Raw genomic sequence first — 20,233 nt, 5'->3', positions numbered from 1 at the left:
ACCAGTATTGTTATTATTATTATTTTTTTTATAGATGAGTCATGGCTGTGTTTGACTTTCTCCTCTATGGTTTTCACTTCTCTGTAATGACACAGATTTTTGTGGGTTTCTTTTTTTTTTTCTTCCTTCTTTGGGTATATACCACATTTTACTACATTTGAAGATTGTTACTAGTGAAATGATAAATCTATGTTGAATTTGGTTACCATGCTGCTTTTAGAATAAGTGTTTTATTTATGGCTCTTTCATCCTGTTTTTTTTTTTTTTAATTGGGTCTATGTCCAATGACCGTGTACTGAGATGAAGAGGAGAAATCAAGACTGAAGATACTCAGCCAGACTTTATCCCTTTAAAGAGACTTTTTGGAAGGCCAGAATGGGAAGGAAGTAAACCAGTTAAATAAGTGTTATTTGGCCATGTCAGCTTTCCTTGGTGGGCAATTCAGGATCTCAGCTATTCTAGAAGAAACTTCTAGATATAAGTAATCCCATCGACTTACCACCTTGACTCTTTAGGTAGGGAGATGATAAAATAGGATTCTTCATAACTGAGTACTTATACATAGAAGGAGCAAAATGTAAGCACATTTTGTATGAACGGTAATTATCGAAGGGTTTTTACTGTGGCAATGGCTTTCTCATTAGAAATACAGAAAGCTTTGGGTATCACTAATACTAAAAATGAACAAAAAGGTGATCCAAGGACTGTCTTGAAAGAGGAGTCCTGAGAGAATTGGGCACATGTGTGTATTTACTGATTTCTGATGTAAGGGACATGAAAGCTAACCTGATTCATTTGTTTTTAGGGGCTCTTGGCTTTGGGCCTCAGTGCAAGTCCATTGGAAAAGGCAGCTGCAACAATCTAGTGGTCACCAGCAGTCCCATGATGGTTCAGCGACTGGGACCCAATTCACCTCCAGCAAGCCAGGTCTCTACAGCATGCAACCAGATCAGTCCTAGCTTACAGAGGGCAATGAATGCTGCCAGCCTGCATATACCTCCTTCAGATACCAGGTCTCATGTTACTTTTTTTTTTCTCCCTTCCTCTGGTATAATCACACCCCACATGTGTTTTCCCTTCCCTTCCTGAACATATGCATACACAACAACACACACCACACACACGTACACACACACACACACACACACACACACATATACCTGCTCCAGCAACTCTTTTAATTTGAGATTTGTAGGGGAACGTGTATAAAAACAAAGTATGTGTCATTATATCCTCTTAATTGGGAAGAATGGCTTCCTCCCAGCTGTCTTGTAGTGTGAGTGTAGTCAGTGCCCGGTTTGAGACTTTTGGGACTTCGTGACAAAAGCCCAGTGTGTAAATGTGGCACTTTGGTGAGGCTAGAGAATTGTGATGGGCCACATACAACTCTTACCTGCTCATTTTCTAGGGTATTGGTTGCAGTGTCCCCAGGCTTCTTTACCATCTGTTTTGTCTGTCCATCTAGCCACCTGAATATCTATTAAGTACCTACTATCTGCACAATATAATAGTTGAAGTTTAGGGAGATGGTAGAAAAAGTAAAAAGAGAAGTCATGAATTTTGAGACTTCATAATGTGTCTGGGAAGACACACTTTCATGCATGAATTACAGAGCATTTCAACATAATGTCTGATTAGGTGCCAGAATAAGGGGGTTTCAATAAATGCTGTGTGTCATTCCGTATGGGAGAGAATTAAATGGGAAAGGGAAATCACCCTTTCAGACACATTTTTATATCTCTCAAGGTTGATATTATAGGGGACATAAAACCAAAACACTGCGATGTGTAAGGTCCATTTCCATGTTTGAAATGAATTATTTCATCTTATAAAGTAGGCTTCTTGGGGAAAGCGTTTTTACCTCTTAGTCCTGCCTCTGCTCCAGCTGTGCATTTGCAAAGGAAACGGACTCTATGGGTCTCTACTTCCTCTTCTTGGAGGCTGGGATCTGCCGAGATGTGTCACAGCTGTGGGGTCCCGTGTCATCTCCCGACCTTTCTCCTCTTTCTCCCTGTCCTCCCAACCGCTACTTGAGACTCAGAAATCGTAGTTCCTGGATCCTTTTTTTTTTTTCCCCCAATGCCAGTTTTTTCATGAGATGGAAACTTGTTTTTCACCTAAGAATTTTTGTGATGGAAGCTGCTGCTGTCATTTTCCCATTGATGATTATGCCTGCAGGGACTCCTCAGACTTGCTGAGTGTTGCATGTAAAATTAACTGTACTCGGGTGGTAGGTGTCATTGAAAAGCCTTCAGCTTCCTTTCTGTGGCAAGTCCAGCCCATGCCTTGAAGGCAGAGAGTCATAATTAACGGAGAAAGTGGTGGTAGGCTGGGCGAGCGCTGCCCCAGCCACGTGCCTTATGCAATTCCTTTCATGGGTCAGCCAGAGAAGGGTCATTATCTCTGTTTTCTGGCATATTTGATTCCTTAGCATAATTTTATATCCTTAAAGGACAGCATCTTAAAGATGCATTGACATGTGTTTTTGACTGTGTATTCTTTGAGTCCTCCAATGGAAATAATTCTTTGGCAGGATGAGCAAAGAAACAGGAGTTGCGAGGTCAGGTGGCTTGGTGAAGTATGGAAATTACTTTTAGCAATCTGGGAAGGTTGCATTTATTTGTGATCCTTAAATTGGTCTGTGTGTTCCGTCAGGAGGAAGAAGGGTTGGAGGCAGCAGTTCAGCTTAAGGGCATTTTGCTGTCTAAAGAGAAAGAGAAGACAGAGAGAGGAATCATCTCTGTGTGTTTTCCACTGGAGACACGCCAGAGGAAGTGGCTTGTGAGGGGGCATGCGCTGTACGCTGTGAGTGATGGCTGTCCTCTAGAAAGCTATAAGATTTATTGTTTTTTCCTGGTTATTTATGTACTTGTTATTCATTGTAGAAAATATGGGAAGTACGGAAGAGCACGCGCTAGTGGATGGTCGTCATCCTGAATGCTACCACCCATAGGCAACTGTGTGACCGATTTGGATACATTCCCTTCCCGTTACACACAAATGCATTCACAATAAGCACAGGTTTTCCTTTCCACCAAATTGACCTATAATTACTGACATCGTGTTGTAATTACCACTTTTTTTTAGTTCATAAAAACACCTTCTTCTGTAGTGAAAACCTTCTTCAGTATAGTATAATGGTTTCTTCCTGCCCCAGATTCCATTTTATTAAAAAAAAACAAAAAACAAAAAACAAAAAACCTCTAACTTTTATTTTAAAAATTTAATTTTAAAAGTTGCATTTGGAGATGTCCAGTTTTGTGGCTTTTGCTCTGTATTCCCAAATTGCACTGTAGCAAACATCTATCCACTGATACACTCACCAGTCATCTGATCGTTTCTGTTTCCTTACTAAATACTAGGAACTATTATGATACCTTTTGGCAATTTGATGTACAAATTGTTACTTTATCTTAATTGGAGTTTTCTTAATTATTGATAATATTGAGTAGTCTCCATAGATTTACTGTTTGTATTTCTTCTTTTGACGTCCTTTGACTGTCTCCTAGAGCACTCACTTTGGAAGAAGCCCTCTTCTGTAGCTTCACTGGGTCCTGTTTAATGCGGTGATGCACAGAGGCTGTAGGTTTGCCCTTCTTAACTTCCCAGCCATTTTTGACTAGCCTCATTTGATGACACATGCAGACTACACCTTACCTTCTTGAAGATCCAGAAGCCATTCTTGATTTAGGCATTGCCCAAACTCTGTAATACAGAGGCCATGGTATGTATGTACCCTGAAGTGACAAGTACTGATATGATAACATCACACAGTGGTTTCACATACCATACAATAGAAGTTGGGCAACAGAAGAGATTGGATGTCATGGGCACGGGTTTTGTAGGTTTGGCTGTCCTGGTGCTTTCACATACATTGTGATTCTACCTCTTAGGATCTAATATTCATAAACCAGCTGCAGATATTACCTCTGTTTTATAGATGATGGACCAAGACAAATGCTTTGCCTAGTGTCACTTAGCTTGTCATTTACAAAGTGCAGCCATCAATCTAATAATGTCATTCTGGATCTCAAAAGACACCACATTTTTCTCTCCTAGACCAGACATTCTTGGAGGTGATTTCTGGTGGTAGACTTTCGTAGGGTTTCCTTTTGGGTTGGAGTAGGCCTGCAAAGCTCAGAGGAGGCCAAGGGAGCTGAGAATGGACTCTGGGCCCTCTGGAAGTTCTAATGCTTTACAAAGCCGTACTGTCTTCAGATGCAGTGCTACCTCTGGGGGATTTGCCTCCGCACAGAGATGAGAACTTACAGGTAGCCTAGGACTAGTCTTTCCTGTGACATAGGTAATACATATTCTCTTGAGGATCAGTTTGAGTAATTCCATGTGATCCATAAGTGAGTATTTCTTTTGAACTTGGCATTGAACCAAGCAATCAGGCTTGGCCATCATGTCCCTCATGGCGCCATGACAGTCACTGAGATCTTGCCTCACCAATCATCTTATCCTGTTTCCCGGACGGTGTAGGAGGTTTTCATATTGGTTTTGTTTGGTTTGAGCTATATCTCTTTCCTTTGCTATAGATCCAAATTAACCAGTCACTAGAAATAACATCCTTGGGAGCAGATGAACATACGGAAGTGGAGATAGTCTTGTCTGTGTGTCCGTCTCTTTCCCAGAGGCCTGGCATGTACAGCAGCAGGGGTGGTAGGAGAGAGTCCCTGGGAACTTTTAAGTCATTCAGCACATTGTCACAGAGAGAGAGAGTAGAAAACATGGGTTCTAAGCACAGCTTGTGTGACTTCAATCTGTTAATCAGGCGGAGCATTATGGATCACATTTGGGGTGTAATGTGGGGAGAACAACACAGGACCTATGGGATCTAGCGAGGTGACAGCCTATCCAGGGTGTGTGTGTGGGGGGGGTGTCAGTGGGGGGAAGTCACAGAACCTCAGTTCTGTTCTCTGTAGACATTATTTTAAAAATCGACTTTCCTCACCTCACTGTGTGTATCGCTGTGTCAAATGCGATCATGTGTATGGAAAAAATGCCTTGTAAGCTACAAACGATGGCTGTTTGTTGTTCTATTGATAATTCACCTTCACTTAATAAACAATTTTTGGAAACTTATTATACTTATTATGTATCTCATACTCTGGTGGGTACCATGGAGATAAAAACAATCCCTTCTGTTGAAGGGCTTTGAATTTCCCTCAGGAAGATCACACCCCCAGACGCCAGCAGTGCGCTGTATTTGAGGCACAGTGTTGACAGTGTACACCTGCTTTGGAAAGAGGACGCTTCTGAGGCCTGGTGTATGTGGGGGAGGTTTCAGTGATTAGAACTTCGAAAGATGGAAAGTTGTGGGTCGTAGCACACGAGGGAGATCGCGGCTGGGCAAAGGCCATTGTTGGAAGTTATGGCCGTGTTAGATGTTTGAGAGTTCTCTCTTCATATTATTGCTGTCAGGAAGAGAAGATAGGATTTGCTTTCTGAAAGTATATGGTAACTGTCTTAGAAGACAGATGTCTGAGGAGTTACGGGGACGTGTCAGTGTGGGGTTATGATCAGATTTAAATCAAGCCATAGTTAGATGTAATTGGGGAAAAATAAGAAATATCTCTCAGCAATAGAACAGATGAACATGTTGCACTGTAGGCTGCCCTCAAACTAGATAATATAATTTTACATGCAGAGTATATGCAGGCGGGTAGAATACTTTCTGCCTGAAATTCACCACTCAAAAATCTGAAATGCTCCAGTATGACAGTGGCCGGGCAAATATACCGTTTGGGAATGTTCTATAAACCTTCTCAACCTCAGGGTGTAAAGCAAAGTCAGTTGTCTTTGCCTCATATATGACACGACTACTGATTTGGCTTGGTCAGAAAGCAATTCCTAAATCCCCCTGGGGAAGGGACCAAAAGGCCCTTGACATCCAATCACCAGGAGCCTTCAGCTGAGCTCTGCAGGGACGGCTGCCTGCTGTGGGTGTGCTGGGAAAATAATTGGAAGTATCCACAGGGAATTAAAAAACAGATGGTTCAGAAACCACTTTGGGGCTTGCAACACGACCTCAGCCCTAATATAAGAATGGGGATGGTGACAAATCTGTGTCAAGGGCAACTGGACGTAAATTCTTGCTGTGTTTGTCATTGGTAAACATTACTTCACTCGGTGGAAACATCACATTGGTAACAGTGTTATCTATCCCCTTATACTGTGCATTTGAGAGTTGGGGTGTTTTCTGAAACCTCGTGCTTGTAGGAAACAGTGTTCCCGGCTTCCATTTTGTGAGGGGGAGTAAGGGGAACTGATGGGACAAGAATGATTCTCTTTGCCCTCCGCTCCCTTGCAACAGGTTTCTGAATAACAGCTGGAGGGAGAGAATGAGTTCATTCCTGGGAAGATAGACATTCTGTTTAATATTTTGTTTTGGTTAATTAATTAATTTATTTTTTTGGTTGGAAAAAAAGATCTCTGTAGAAAGCCAGTGCAGGCACATATGCGTAAACTGGGTTTTTCTGATCCACACCGTGTCTGAGTTGGGAAATGGAGCTTAATGATAGCTAGCCTCTTCGTGACAGATTTATATCCAAGGAATGTAGCTTTTCCTTTCAGTGATTTTTAAGGCAATGATGTCATAGTAAAGCAAGGTGAGTTTTAAAGTGTTCAGACTACATCATCACAGGCCATTTTGATGTGCAGGTAAACCTTGGGTCTGCAGGTAAATGTGGCACATGCTTTGTACAGGGTATGGAGAACAGGAGCCGAATCACTGCAAAAGTGAACTCCTAAAAGGGAAAGATCTCTTCTTAGTCCAGAGCTGCTCTGATTCAGTGCAAGAACACGAGGAAAACCCCAGACTAGCAAGTGTAATTCAACCCTGCAAGGCCCAAACGTATTATACCCCATACGCCTTGATCTCAGGCTGTCATTCTCTTCTGTATCACAGCTCTATTTCGTATGTATTTTTCATTTCCTGGTGTGATTTGATGCTATGACTGAGTGCTGACTGAGTTACTATCTTTTAAAGAAATCTTTAGAATTCCTTATCATCAGTGAAATGAAGTTGTGAATTTATTATTGGATCCCCTAGATGACCCTTTGACTTGGAGGATATACTTTTTTTTTTCAAATTAAGCATTGGTTTAGGTTTTACTTAACTGAATAGATTTTGCTCAAAGGCTGAGGCTCTGTTTAGACTTGTAGTCCCTGCAATGCCAATTTGTAATACGCTGTATACCATAAGCACTTACTAAATACTTGCTTATTCACTTTGCCATGACGGGCAATTAGAGACTCCCTGGTCTCTAATTCTCCCCCCACAACATTAAAAAAAGATATTTAAAAATAAAGCAAGGACTATTTATTATCATTAAAGTATTAAGATTATTTATAACAATAGATCTTTTGTTTTATTATTCCAGTGAGCATTAGCCCTATTGTCCCTCTGGGTAAAATGTTATTTACCTGGAACTAAAAGCCTTGGGTTTTATCTTAGCCAAAGAATGTGTGTTTAGCCGAGAATGTAATTAGGGGAAATACTTAAGGGATTGTCAATGCAGTGTTCTTTTAGCTCTTAAGCAATCCATATCCTGCTAAAATGTTTGTCTTTTTTTTCTTTCTCCCCACCCCCCCACCCGGCTGCTGTTCCAGGTCCCTTATTTCTCGTGAGTCTTTAGCATCCACGACTTTGAGTCTGACAGAAAGTCAGTCAGCCTTGAGTGTGAAGCAAGAGTGGTCTCATGGCTACAGGGCTCTCCCGTCGCTGTCCTCCAGCCACAGCTCCCAGAACGGCATTGATCTAGGGGACCTCATTAGCCTTCCTCCTGGGACAGCCATGTCCAGCAATAGCGTCTCTAACTCATTGCCGTCCTACCTTTTCAGCATGGAAACCAGCCATTCTCCTTACCCTAGTCCCCGGCACTCATCGGCCAGGTCCCACTCAGCCCGCTCCAAGAAGAGAGCGCTGTCTTTGTCCCCACTGTCTGATGGCATCGGGATAGACTTCAATACCATCATCCGCACGTCGCCCACGTCGCTGGTCGCCTACATCAACGGGTCGAGGGCCTCCCCGGCCAACATGTCCCCCCAGCCCGAGGTCTATGGGCACTTCCTGGGGGTGCGTGGCAGCTGCATCCCCCAGCCGTGCTCGGTGCCAAGCAGCCAGAAGGGCGTGCGGGTGGCCAGCGGTGGCCTGGCTCTCCCGGCCTACGACGAGGACAGCGTGCTGGAGTACGAGCGCATGCAGCAGCTGGAGCACGGAGGCCTCCAGCCGGGGCTGGTCAACAACATGGTGGTGCAGCACGGCCTGCCCAACCCCGACAGCCAGCCAGGGGGCCTGCTGAAGACGGAGCGCCTGGATGATTTCCCGGGTGGCGCCCTGGATCTGCCCCATGAACCCGCTCTGCCTCCCCTGCCCCCGCCTCCCCAGGGCCCGCCGCCCCCCTACCACTCTCACCCCCATCTGCACCACCAGGAGCTGGTAGCCCGTGCCCAGCCGCTGGCCCTTCCCCAGGCTGCCTTGGGGGAAGACGGGGAGATGGAGGACATTGGGGGCAAACACTGCTGTCGCTGGATCGATTGCAGCGCCTTGTACGACCAGCAGGAGGAACTGGTGCGGCACATCGAGAAGGTTCACATAGACCAGCGCAAAGGTGAAGACTTCACTTGCTTCTGGGCCGGCTGTCCTCGAAGGTACAAGCCATTCAACGCCCGGTATAAACTGCTCATCCACATGCGAGTCCACTCCGGGGAGAAGCCCAACAAGTGCACGGTGAGTCTCCCGCTAACGTTCACAGGCTTCGGCGAGGTGCGTGGCATCTTCCAGACTTGGCCACGAGTCAGGGGACATTTTCTTCTTTGATGGGATTTGGATACTAGGGGTTCTAGGTATCCCTGAAATTTGGCTTCTTTTTAGCCCCAGGATAGGAGAGATTTCTTTAATCTTTGACGGCAGGGCCCCGCGCCACTTCTAGATTCCCTTCTGCAAATGTACATGATCCATACCATCAGGGGAGGCTGATCTGCCACACTGTCCAGAATCTTGGAAAATCCACGTGTGCCAGGCGCCAACTTGAAGTTGCTGAAAGGCGCAGGGCCGAGGGACACACTGCACTCGCAGCAAGCGTGAGCTTTTTTCCAAAGCAAATATTCAGGGATTTTTCCTTCCCTCCAATAACTGGGCTAGTATTGGGTTTGGAGGAGGGGTAGTTCTGATATTTGGAAAGGAACTCACACTTAGCAACTTGGCTGGTAAAAATGTTGCTGCGTACACCCACACGCTTGTACACCGCACACTCTGGGGTTGTAAGACTAGTTAATGATTTATAGGCAGCATAAAAACACCCAGGGGATCCCACAGGGGCAGGATCTCACAGGATCTCACCAAATTTTAAGGAGAGAAAATTTGGTGGGAAAGTTTAAGGAGAATGAACCGAGAGGGGACTGTGCCTTGGGTGTTGAAGGAAGTGGGCAAGGGGTCCCTTTCTCCCCTGCCTCCCCTTTCCACAACATCGATCCTGGAACTTGCCTCTGTTTCTTGGCAAAAATTGCTATTTCTGAATAATAGGGCTGCTAAACGATTTTGCAATCATTTCACACCTAACAGAAACCCTCAGGGTTTACAAGCAGGACATCACCCTTGGGATCACAGGGCAGCTTTGCACAATCTCTGACAGCCCGCTTAGCTCTGGGAAGAAGACGAGCATGTGTTTTCTATTACTTTAGATGGACAGGAACTTTGCTTTCAGAGTTAAAATCTGAGAATTGTAGGTACTCCCTGGATATTGCATATGCTACAGATCACTGAATGTGTGAAACATATAAATCATTTTGCAAAGGGACTTAGTCAGGTGGTGGTCCCTGGGCCAGAGTCCCTTCTTACTCTAGTATGTCTTGACAAAGACGCTGGGCCATGTTTATATTTGACTGTAGATCGGCCAAGTTGTCTGATTTATGTGAAAGCAGAACAAATAGGTTGATAGCTATAATGTGGGTATTGGAAGCACTTTTTCACTATCCAGTAGGTATTTCTGAAAGACTCCCCAGAATTTCTGGTGGAAGTTGCATTTCTTGCCGTTACCTTGTGCCCCATGTTGTGATTTTTCTTAAGGAAAAGCAGAAGCTGGTACATTGTGAGGATGCCAGGTTATATGACTGAAGGGAATAATTACATTTCAGATGGCAAAACCTTCCTCTGTCAGTAAGGCTCTGCATTAAGAACGCCAGGAAGAGACAAGCAATAGAAGGCAATTCCACTTTGGAACACACCGGTCCGTTGCCGGCAGGAAAGACATTCAGTCTCTGAGGGAAAACAGTCCAACCTTTTAGTTCTGACTAATCCTGGCTGAAAATAGTTTGCTGGATTTGGCTTTACTGAAATAAACATAAAGGCCTGAATTATCCAAAACATATTTTTTGCGTTGCAAAATTGATTTTTGTGCAATAGGATTTCCCCATTTTCCCACTGTTCCCAGACTTTGCAATGGCATATAACTTTATAAAGTTGACTTTTGCTAAAGTGCAGGAGGACTATTAAAAATAGAAATATTTCAGTGAAAGAATAAGCCGAGAGGTGATTAGTTGCAGGGCTCTGCTTGGCTTTGCATTGCATTATCCAGGATGGGTATGGGAGGTGATTTCTTTCTTTCCTAGTCTGCCTCCTTCCCACTTCTGGATGGAATCTGTAAAATTCAGATTGCTGGATATAACAGCACATCAAATCTAGACCTGCAAGGTGTTAAGTGATACATGTTATAGTGCAAATGTATTTATATAAAACAGGGTTTCTTAGGAGCTGACTAATGCTGCAGTTCTAGTCTTGGGACTGTATGTTTTTCGCAGGAAGACACCCATTTTCATAAAAAGCCTACATAGTGGGAGCATTATGTCTTCTAAAACTGCTGCATTGCCACATGGTGTCTGCTTGGTTTGTAGGGTTAGAGCTAAGAGGCGTCGCGCGATTGTGCTGTGAGGGGTTAGCAGCCCCCACGTTGTAGTCCCGGGAAAGAAGACACTGTACTTCACGTAGATGCCTATCTGAAAAGACACACTTTCTGCCTTTTGTAAAACCGATCTTTACACTCTCGGAATCCAGACACAAAGCATTGTTAAAATGGAAATATTTCATCTCCTGCTGCTTTGCAATCTGGTGGTCGTTGATGCAAAGCTCAGGATCACCGCCGAGTGAAACGCCCACATTCATCTCTTGGAGACACGAAGTGATCTTTGGTTTCTGTGGCTGTGTCACACGCAGCAGAGGCTCGGGGCATTCAGATTATAAGACCCCGTACACTTTCGTTTCACATGTGTTTCACTGCTCTTAATCTCCCGGGAGCCGTCGTTAGAGTTAGCCTCCATTTTCACTCACTTAGCTTATTGGCCCAAGAAAGATGTGATGACCCAGTTGTGTTTGGTGACCATGACTACAGGCAGCACAGTGTGCTTCTGGAAGTCCTGGTGGAAGAAGGGTGTGTGAGAGGGCCGCTCAGCGACAGCCTGCTTACGGCACAAGACTAGCGCTGCTCCGTCTCAGGCCAGCGTCGGCTCCCTCGCTGCGCTGTTCCGTCTCATGCACGGAGAGCGCCTTCTCATCATCTGTGCCGCTGACGCTTCGGCCTCACCCAGGACGCTGGGATTCGGATCGCTCAGGATTCCGGGTGTCAGAACTGCGGGAGGATTGCTAATGTATTATTTGGTTCCCTTACTGGAAGAAGAGAATGGTTTCTTTTCTCTTTTCCCCCCAAACAACCCCGCCCTTCTGTACATCCCATTCTCACTCTTCTGCAGAGAGCCAAGCCAGCTGCTCTCTTTCCAGGCCTGGCCCCGAGGACAGAGCTATTCCCGGCCAGTGGCAAGGGCCTGGAGAAGTAAAGGCCTCGGCAGGCAGACAGACAGACCTCAGTGAAATCAGAAACTGGGACACGGCAGTATTCTGTTCAGAATACCTGTGTGCACTCACGGCCATCTACGAACTAAAGCAATTTCGAGCTGCCGAATCATTCTGTTTAGTCCTTCCCGAGCTTAGACCAACCCCAACACTGATGAGTCTCAGAATGAACCAAAACTTTTGAGTACAGCTATGCTAAATTCTATTACGTTTTTCTGAGATGATAAGGGTTCAAATACTCAAGTCAGAACAAGTCGTGGAACCTCAGATTTTGATTCTCAAACTCTGGTTTCATGGTCCTAAAAGGGTAGCATAAAGTATAACCCCAAATTATTGCTACATACTAACCATCTCGAGCAGTATCCGTAGAAATGGTCCCAGTAGAGCACACACGGAGAATGTTTTTACCGTAGGTCTCTTTAGCCATCAAGTTGAAGAGTGTGTAACGCTTGGGTAGCATTCCCAGAAGGTGTGTTCTGCATGAGATCAGGCCCACTGTGTCTGCCAGTACTTCTCCTGAGAGAGCCTATCTGATGGGAGCAGAGTGAGCAGAGGGACAGGGTTCCGTTGCCAGCATCAGAAACACGGATGGCTTGCCTTTGCGCACAATAGAAAGCAGTTGTGTTGGGAGTTTAGGGAGTGTTAATAAGGGAATTAGGGGGAATGCGGGTCACCACTTAAATTTTGCTTATTTTTCCTGGATGAATTTTATCCAATAGCAAAAAGGAATTTTGCAAGACTTTTACCCACCCACAGATTTTCACGAAAATGTCACTGACCAAAGACAGCTTTGAATTTTGTATGAATTGACTCATTTCTCCACAGGCATTTTGCCTGGCAAAATCTAGAGTATTTGCTTTGGCTAGAAGATCGGGCAGTTTGCTTTTTAAGTAACATTGGATTATGGAATACAAGAAAATAAATACAGAGCTGGGGCCATGTCCCATTCCTCTTTTATGGCCTGATTTATGGGTTCATGGGCCAGCCTTAACCATGTAAGACATTTCTTAAGGAAAAGTAAATTCATTGTAAACTGTGGAAGAAGTTTTTAAAATCACATCCTTCATTTTGTTATTTTGATAAGACTTGGCCTTGATGTGGTGACCACAATTATATGACCAGAAGAGACCTTAGGAAAATATTATCTAAGTATAACTATTAGTTGCCACTTCACAACCTTCAGATTGGCAACAATTAATAAATTCTCATAATGTCAAGTATTGGTGAGGATATAGAGAGTGAGGAACGGTTTAACATTGCTGGTGAGAGTAAATTGGTGTAACCACTTTGGAAAACAATTTGGGAACATCTAGTAAAGATGAAAATGAGCGTATCTAACAAAACCCTGTCTATGTGTCTACACTAGGGAAATTCTTGTATATAGTAGTGGGGCCACATGTAAAAAGATGCTTATTGTACCTCTGTTTCTAAAAAAAAAAAAAAAAAAAAGGGTAAATAACTGCCCATAGATAAGGCAAATTGATAAACCATGGTTTATCCATAATGAAATATTATAAAGGAGATTAAAATTAATGAACTATAAATCTCTATCTCTATAGATGGACAGATGGATAGATAAATATCAACGTAGCTACAACTCAGAAAACAACTGAAAAAATGAATGAAAAAATTAAATTCAAAAAGGATATATACAGTATAATACAGTTTATATATATTCATACACACACACACTAAGCAATATTATATAGTTGTTACAGATACATAATTACTTGGTTAAACAGTAAACTGTGGGCAGAATAATCAGTAACCTTTGAAGAGTAGATACTTATTAGAGAGGACAGAAGTAAGAAGAAATGGGAGCGTTATTTTGCCTAATCTTTTTTCCAAGAGTGAGAAAACTGAAACAAATATGGCAAAATAATTAATTTCTTTTTAGCTTGATGGTGGTAATAGAGGTGTCATAGGAATCTTAAAATATTTTCTGTGTGGTGCTGCTGGTTTGAAATATTTTATAACTGTAAGTATAGATTTTTACCTAAAACTAAAAGAAAATCAATGAGTATAACACTTCCCTCTTATACATAACTTTTTTTTTTTTTTTTGAGAGAACAAAGCCTGGAGAAATTAAGTAATTTTTCTTAAACTAGTAAGTTGTTGGGCTGTTGCCTACTAAGCACGAGCAAGGCAGTGCTTCTCAACCTTGGCTGACATTTGAATTGCCTGAAAAGCTCTATAAAGGACCCATACCTGCATCTCAGCCCGAGTCTGTGATGTAATAGGTCTGGGGTGCAGCTTCCTGGGTGGTTTTAATGCGAAGCCAAGGGTTAGAACTGGCACTTTAAAAGCTTCTGCGTGCTGACCTTGAACCCTAAGTAAGTGAAAGTCTCCTCTGTCCTTTCAGGTAAGGTGTGGGAGTCAGTGTTCTGTAGTGAGTACGTCTTCATTATCTCCAGTGTCCTAACAATGATTAGGGTAATTTCGTGTTCCCTTGGAATAAAATTCAAAGACAAGAAAGAAGATAATTGAGCAACTCTGGTGGTGGCAGAAGGCTTTCAACCAAGGGTCCTCTTTCTCTACAGTCAATAGTCAAAGGTTGGGATGGGGCTGTGCTGAACCACGTATGTCGTCGCCACCTCCTCAACACCCGGAGTTAAAAGTGGAACTGACAAATCTGTCACGTTGTTCCCATTTTTCAAGGTAACATAGAGTGTTCTGTCTTCCAAATACAATGCAGCCTTTCTGCTTTTAATATAAAATGATCTTCAAAACATCTTTGCTACCAGGGACATTTCTGAAGAGTTGGTAAATTACCAAAATATTGAATTTTCCCTTTTATCAAATCTGCCTGATGTGATTAAATAAATAAAATTAACATTAATATCCTCTTTGTCTCTTGAGGCTGAAACACCACCAGCGAAACATCTGGTAAAGATCAGAGAGAGTGTAGCTTCCAAGTCCGATCCCATGAGGCATCATTCTGTCAAATAGTTAATGCAAGCTCAATAATTTAAAAATAAAAATACAACTAAATTGCAAGGTTTTTTTCCCCCCAATGATTTTACACAAGGAAGAGATACTGGCATATTTATCTGTGTATATACACGTTCAACATACCGTAGACGTATATATGTCACCATAAATTACAAAGCCTTTAGTACAGGTAAATGCAAGCTACAGAAATTCTCATCAGATGGGGCACTGACCGCAGTCTGTAAGGCGTCTGTCAAATCGAATTTCACATCCCAAAACACAGGTTAGAAGCCTTCCATTTGGTAGTGGTTTAATTTTATTTCCCTTTAGAAGGCATTTAATCCATTTTACCTGGAGAGCTGGCCTTTCACGAACTTTGTCCTGAAAATAAATTTGTAGCAGATTTGGGCAGACGTTTCAAAGCAAATCGGGGTTTCTATTTCTTTGCCCTGCGATTCCAGGATTAATGAAAAACAATAGATAATGAGAGGAATCCTAAGAGGTTAAGCATTTGGAGACTTTATCCTCGTTCAGCAAAATCATTAACTACATGACGGTTAATGTTCCTTTTAGTTCATATTTGTTTTGTGGTTTTACTCTAATTCCATACCCCGAAATAATGTTTTTAAAATTAGAAAGAGTCATGTAAATCTTTGCATGAACGAGCTGATTAAGGGAATGTGTTTCCAACCTTTTGAGATTTGCACACATATAGATTTTAAAGTGTGTTTTTCTTCGTTTATTCAGATCGCATCAGTATAAAATTACTTTGGCAATTTATTAGAAACGTCTTTTGTGGCCTTTGGAATATTTCTTGATTACCTTTGGTTGTGTTGACATCTTTGAGTCCAGACAGAATCTGAGTGTGTGAAGTGAAAGACCAAACACATTTATTTTTCCAAAAAAGAGGTAGTCCGATTCTCTTTGATCTTTCAGAAGTGTTTTCTTCAAGCTCTGGGGAGAATGATGTGGAAAAGAGATGTTTATTTTTCTTCCCATGCAGATTTATTAGTTTTTACTCTAATTACGGAGTTGGGGCTTCTAGACTATCAATAAGACAATGAATGTTCCCACCCCAGGCAGCGGACGTGTGGCTGGCGAGCACAGGGCCTGGTGGGGAGGCTGGGCTTCCCATCTGCCCAGACGGCGGGCAGCCTGACCCAGAGGAGAGCTGGGCTGGGTGAATAGGTGTCATCACTCATCCGGGAGGTTGGTGTGCATAGGAATTTGGTGAGAACACGAATGAGACCCTGCGTGTTCTTACTTTACAGTATCTCCTTTTATTTTCTTGGGCCACAGATACTGGACTTGAGTAGGGAGAATGACTAATCCTTTTGAGGGATAATTTTAAAGAAAAAAATTAAAAAACAAACAAACAGTTAAGGGAAGCCTGGGTGGATCAGTAGGTTAAGCCACTGCCTTCGGTTCAGATCATGATCCTGGGGTCCTGGGATGGAGCCCCACATCAGCTCCCTGCTCAGTGGGGCATCTGCTTCTCCATCTCCTTCTGCTTCTCTCCACCGCCCCCACCATGCTCTCTTTCTCTTTCTCAAATAAAATCTTTAAAAAATAAAAATAAAAAAAAGTTAATTTGCTACATTGTTGAAAAATCAGAAAATAAGATGACTGGCTGTGGGCAGACAGGGGCAGTGGGTATGAGTCATTACAGCATCCTCCAAACTTGGGGTGATGGTATCATTAATTTATTATTTAAGTAGGGACACTTTTGAGACTTTTGAAAGGGGTTCTGTGTGACCGGGCTCTCCGTGTTTACCAGGCTGGTCCTGGGAAGGCCAAGGGGTATAGCTTGTCCTCCGCAAAGAGTGTACGCACTGATGTGTCCATCCGGTCAACGCATGTTCATTCATTCTTTTGGTCCCTTAGTATTAGCCATGTGCAGTGCCCTGTCCTGGGAGCTGGGGGTTACAGAAATAAATGAGACATTTCCTTGAGGAGCTTACAATCTTCTGGAGTTGATGTGTAAATAGTTAATTTACACAAGAGTGAAACAAGGGCTTTGTAAGAGGTCTGTGCAAATTGTTTTATGTGGAAACAGGGAAAGAAGCTTCCAACTGTGTTGAGTCTAGGCAGGCTTCTCGGAGAGGTGACTGTGTCTTGAAAGAAGACAGCAGTTCTCACAGAGAAAGGGGAGGAGACCGTTCAAGTGGAGGACCACAGTATGTGCTGACACAGTGGCGTGAGAAGAGCGGGGGTGGGGGCAGAAAGAGTTCTCAAGTAGGTACACGGTCCAACACTAGGCAGAAGAGGGAAGGGAGGCTGGCAATCCACCTTGGACCAACAGCAAAGGCCCTTTACTATCAAATAAGGCTAGTGTTCTGAAAATTAGAATCCCAAACTTAGCTAATTCCAAGGCAAATCAAATTAATACAAAGACAGAATCTCAGGAGGCAGCATCACTGAGGTAGCAAGCGCTGTGCTTTCGTGCTTGGGAAATGAAACGGTGCCTTCCCCCGAACCACCTCACTGTCTCTTCAGGTTGAGAGTTTAGTACCTCGTTAGCCTGTATCTCTCGGCCTCTACCACATGAAACACAGAGTCTTCTGAGGCCAGGTGATCAGCCAGGGAAACACATAAGTGAAGACAAGCATGAAAGCATTTTCTGGGGAGAACTTGAAAGGAAAAAAAATTCTAATTCTGGGAGAGCCTGCATCTAGACCAAAGCTATTGGATCAGTTGTGTCGAATGATTAAGATATGGACAGAGGCCGCATACATTATCTTGTGTATGAGAAGCCTTCCATTAGTTAAATATTTCCTTTTTATAATCTGTAAAGAGAGTGGAGAACTCTGGATGGGTGTTCATTATGCTGAGCCTGTCAGCCCTTTCAAGACATTGTCCCCATGCTAAGATTTACTTTGGAATTGTTTTCTGTTCAGACTGAATTAATGCAGAGCAGAGCTAAATGTTTGGGATGGTTAGAGGAGTACAAATTAAATCAGTTGTCAGCAAAATGGCGTCCATTCCCAGAGGTGGTAGCTGGAACGCTGTGGAGCCAAGAGCCTCTACAGGGAAGACAGTGCAAGGAGAGACTCATCTTTTGTTTACTTGAGCATCCTGCTCTAGCAGCACTCACCTACTTTGGAGATTGAGCCTTCCAAGGTTGGGCATTTGCTTGTGTGACCAGAGAGCACAACCTAGAGCCAACCACTAGCAGAATAAGGTGTCTAGAGGGTTCCCGATGGGGCATCTGATTGCTCTTGCTCTCAAAACTTACCAGGCAGGGTCTCAGGAGTCTCTGTCCAGAATAATTTCTTTTCTGTGTTACTTGAAAGCACTTTAATGTTTAAGTTGGGGTGTGGCTATTGGGCCTGGCAATCTCTGCCCTTTAATGAGAAATGCGGCTCCTTCTGAACTCTTTCTCTTCTACTATTCCTTTCTCCCCTGCCCAGTCACAGCTTCTAGAATGAGAAGATCAAATGGCACTTTGTTAGCCAAGAGAATAGACTTGGGAGTGGGGCATGAGTTTCAGTGAAGGAAAAACAGGGATCCTCACCTTAAGCAAACATGGAAACTTGTCTTGCATCTCAAGACTCTACTGTTTTCTCTTCTTCCCTCATAATTTCCATGTTGCCTCAAGGCCCCTTGCTTTGCTCCTTATGCTTCTCTCCATCTTTTCAAGTCTTGCTTTGGGGAAAGAACTTCACGAAAGATAGAGTTCATACATAGAAATGGCGAATGGTTGAGAAAAGCCTCAGTGCGCTGGCCCTCCCAGGGGTAGCTACATTTTTACTGGGAAGGAAGCAGTAAACCTCTCTCTTAAAGGAAAACTCCTTCAGGGAAATGGGAGGGGCAAGAAAATAAGTATGTTGCCAACTCAGAGCTACTGGATTACTTTAATCCACATTGTAGCCCTGAGAGCAATGTAATTTATGGAGTTTGAGGTTTATATTCTGTCCTTTCTACTACATACTCAAAGGGCATTATTCCCCTTTGAGTCTTGCCCGCAGTGCCCAGCTCAGTGATTAGATGAACAGATAGTAGACCTTAAATGTGTATGCATACATACTTGTCTATTATCTCTATGTGTGTGTGTGTAGATATGTATATGTGGGTGTATAGATAGATATCTGTATATCTGTCTACTTGAAGTTAGGTGATGAATACATGGAGATTCGTTATTCTGTTGTTACTGCTTATGTGATGATTTGAAATTCCTCAAAATAAAAAGCTAAAAATAAATAAACTACTTTTTGAATTATAAGAAACAGAGGAGGGTGGGTTTCCCCCCCTCTAACACCTCAGGGAATGGTGCCAACCATTTTTTGCCCTATGGGTAACCCATGTTCCCCTGACCTAAAAACAAATTCTTTTTTTTTTTTTTTCATTGCTCTTGAGGGCTCTGAAATCAGTCTGCTTGAAAATAAGAGGGAGAGAGAACTCCGAGGCAATGACATGATATTTAAAAAGGCAAATGCTACCTGCCTCTTTAGCACAGTAGGCAGCTCGTCAGTCTCATAAAAAGGCAGCGCGTCAGTCTCAAAAAAGGCTAACAAGGAAGCGTGATTATAATATGTGAAGATAACCTAACTTCTGTAACAGACAGTCTCAAATCTCAGTATGTTGGTATGATAAAAGTTTCTTTCTTACTCATGTTCTAATACAGCTTGTGATCATACACAGTGACTCAGGATCTGTCAACCTAATGGCTCTGCCGTTGGAGTCCAGGGTGAAAGATAGGATGTTGAGGATTGTGCAGAAAGTTTTAGGAGCCGGGTCTGAAAGTGACACATTTTACTCTTGCCAGCGTCATGTTGGCCAGCACACAGTCACATGACAACAGCTAAGTGCAAGGGAGCCTGGGAATTGTGGTCTTTCTATGTGGCGTAGGAGGAAGTTAGACACAGATTATGTACCTACTAGGGGGGGACCAGAAGTGCTCCTCCTGCTTACTGCTGACTTGTTCTGGTTCTCTATGTCCCCTTGAAAAGAAGACACATTTCAGTTTTGATCTTTGAGCTTTCCATGAGGGGCGATCCTGTGTCATCAAAGTGGTTTTCTTAAAGACCATTTCTTTTTTCTTATCAGCGCTGGCTCCTGTAACTTGCTTTTCAGCTCAGTAAGTCTTTCTCAGCCCAACCATTTTTTTATTTACTCTCCAAGGATTCCATCGCCATACAGTCACCACTGCTGGGAAAACTCTTGTTATCTCGAGTGAATTACTCAGTTTTTCCCACCTTGTCCAAATTACATGTTCTTGGTGCATAATTCCCCACTTCTCATCATCTTTCTAAGTCATGAGGATGTGATGTCTTCATGTCCCACAGGCACTCACCCTTGAGGGAGATCTGCCCATTATCAAGGGCAAGGTCATAAATGAATCACCAAGAGATCCACCATTGTGAACAGAAATTTGATGTGAATGGCTATTTTACTAAGACCCTGAAACACAATATTCCCCATCTGTTCATAAAGTAGCTTATTTGGTCCACA

At 43.1% G+C, this 20,233-nt stretch overlaps 1 protein-coding gene across 6 annotated transcripts in view; it reads left to right on the top strand.

Annotated features, from left to right (window-relative positions):
• GLIS3 (GLIS family zinc finger 3) overlaps positions 1-20,233 on the top strand; it is a 492,256-nt gene that overhangs the window by 195,458 nt on the left and 276,565 nt on the right. For all 6 annotated transcript variants that reach the window (XM_032308765.1, XM_032308769.1, XM_032308764.1 and 3 more), the window contains 2 exons: positions 806-1,013; positions 7,618-8,737. In XM_032308765.1, the coding sequence (XP_032164656.1) occupies positions 806-1,013; positions 7,618-8,737 (1,328 nt within the window). The remainder of the gene's footprint in view (positions 1-805; positions 1,014-7,617; positions 8,738-20,233) is intronic.

This window comes from Mustela erminea, chromosome 12 (assembly GCF_009829155.1).
Source record: "Mustela erminea isolate mMusErm1 chromosome 12, mMusErm1.Pri, whole genome shotgun sequence".
Taxonomy (NCBI): Eukaryota; Metazoa; Chordata; class Mammalia; order Carnivora; family Mustelidae; genus Mustela; species Mustela erminea.
Note: the sequence above shows the minus strand (reverse complement) of the source record. Positions and strands in the feature narration are given on the sequence as shown.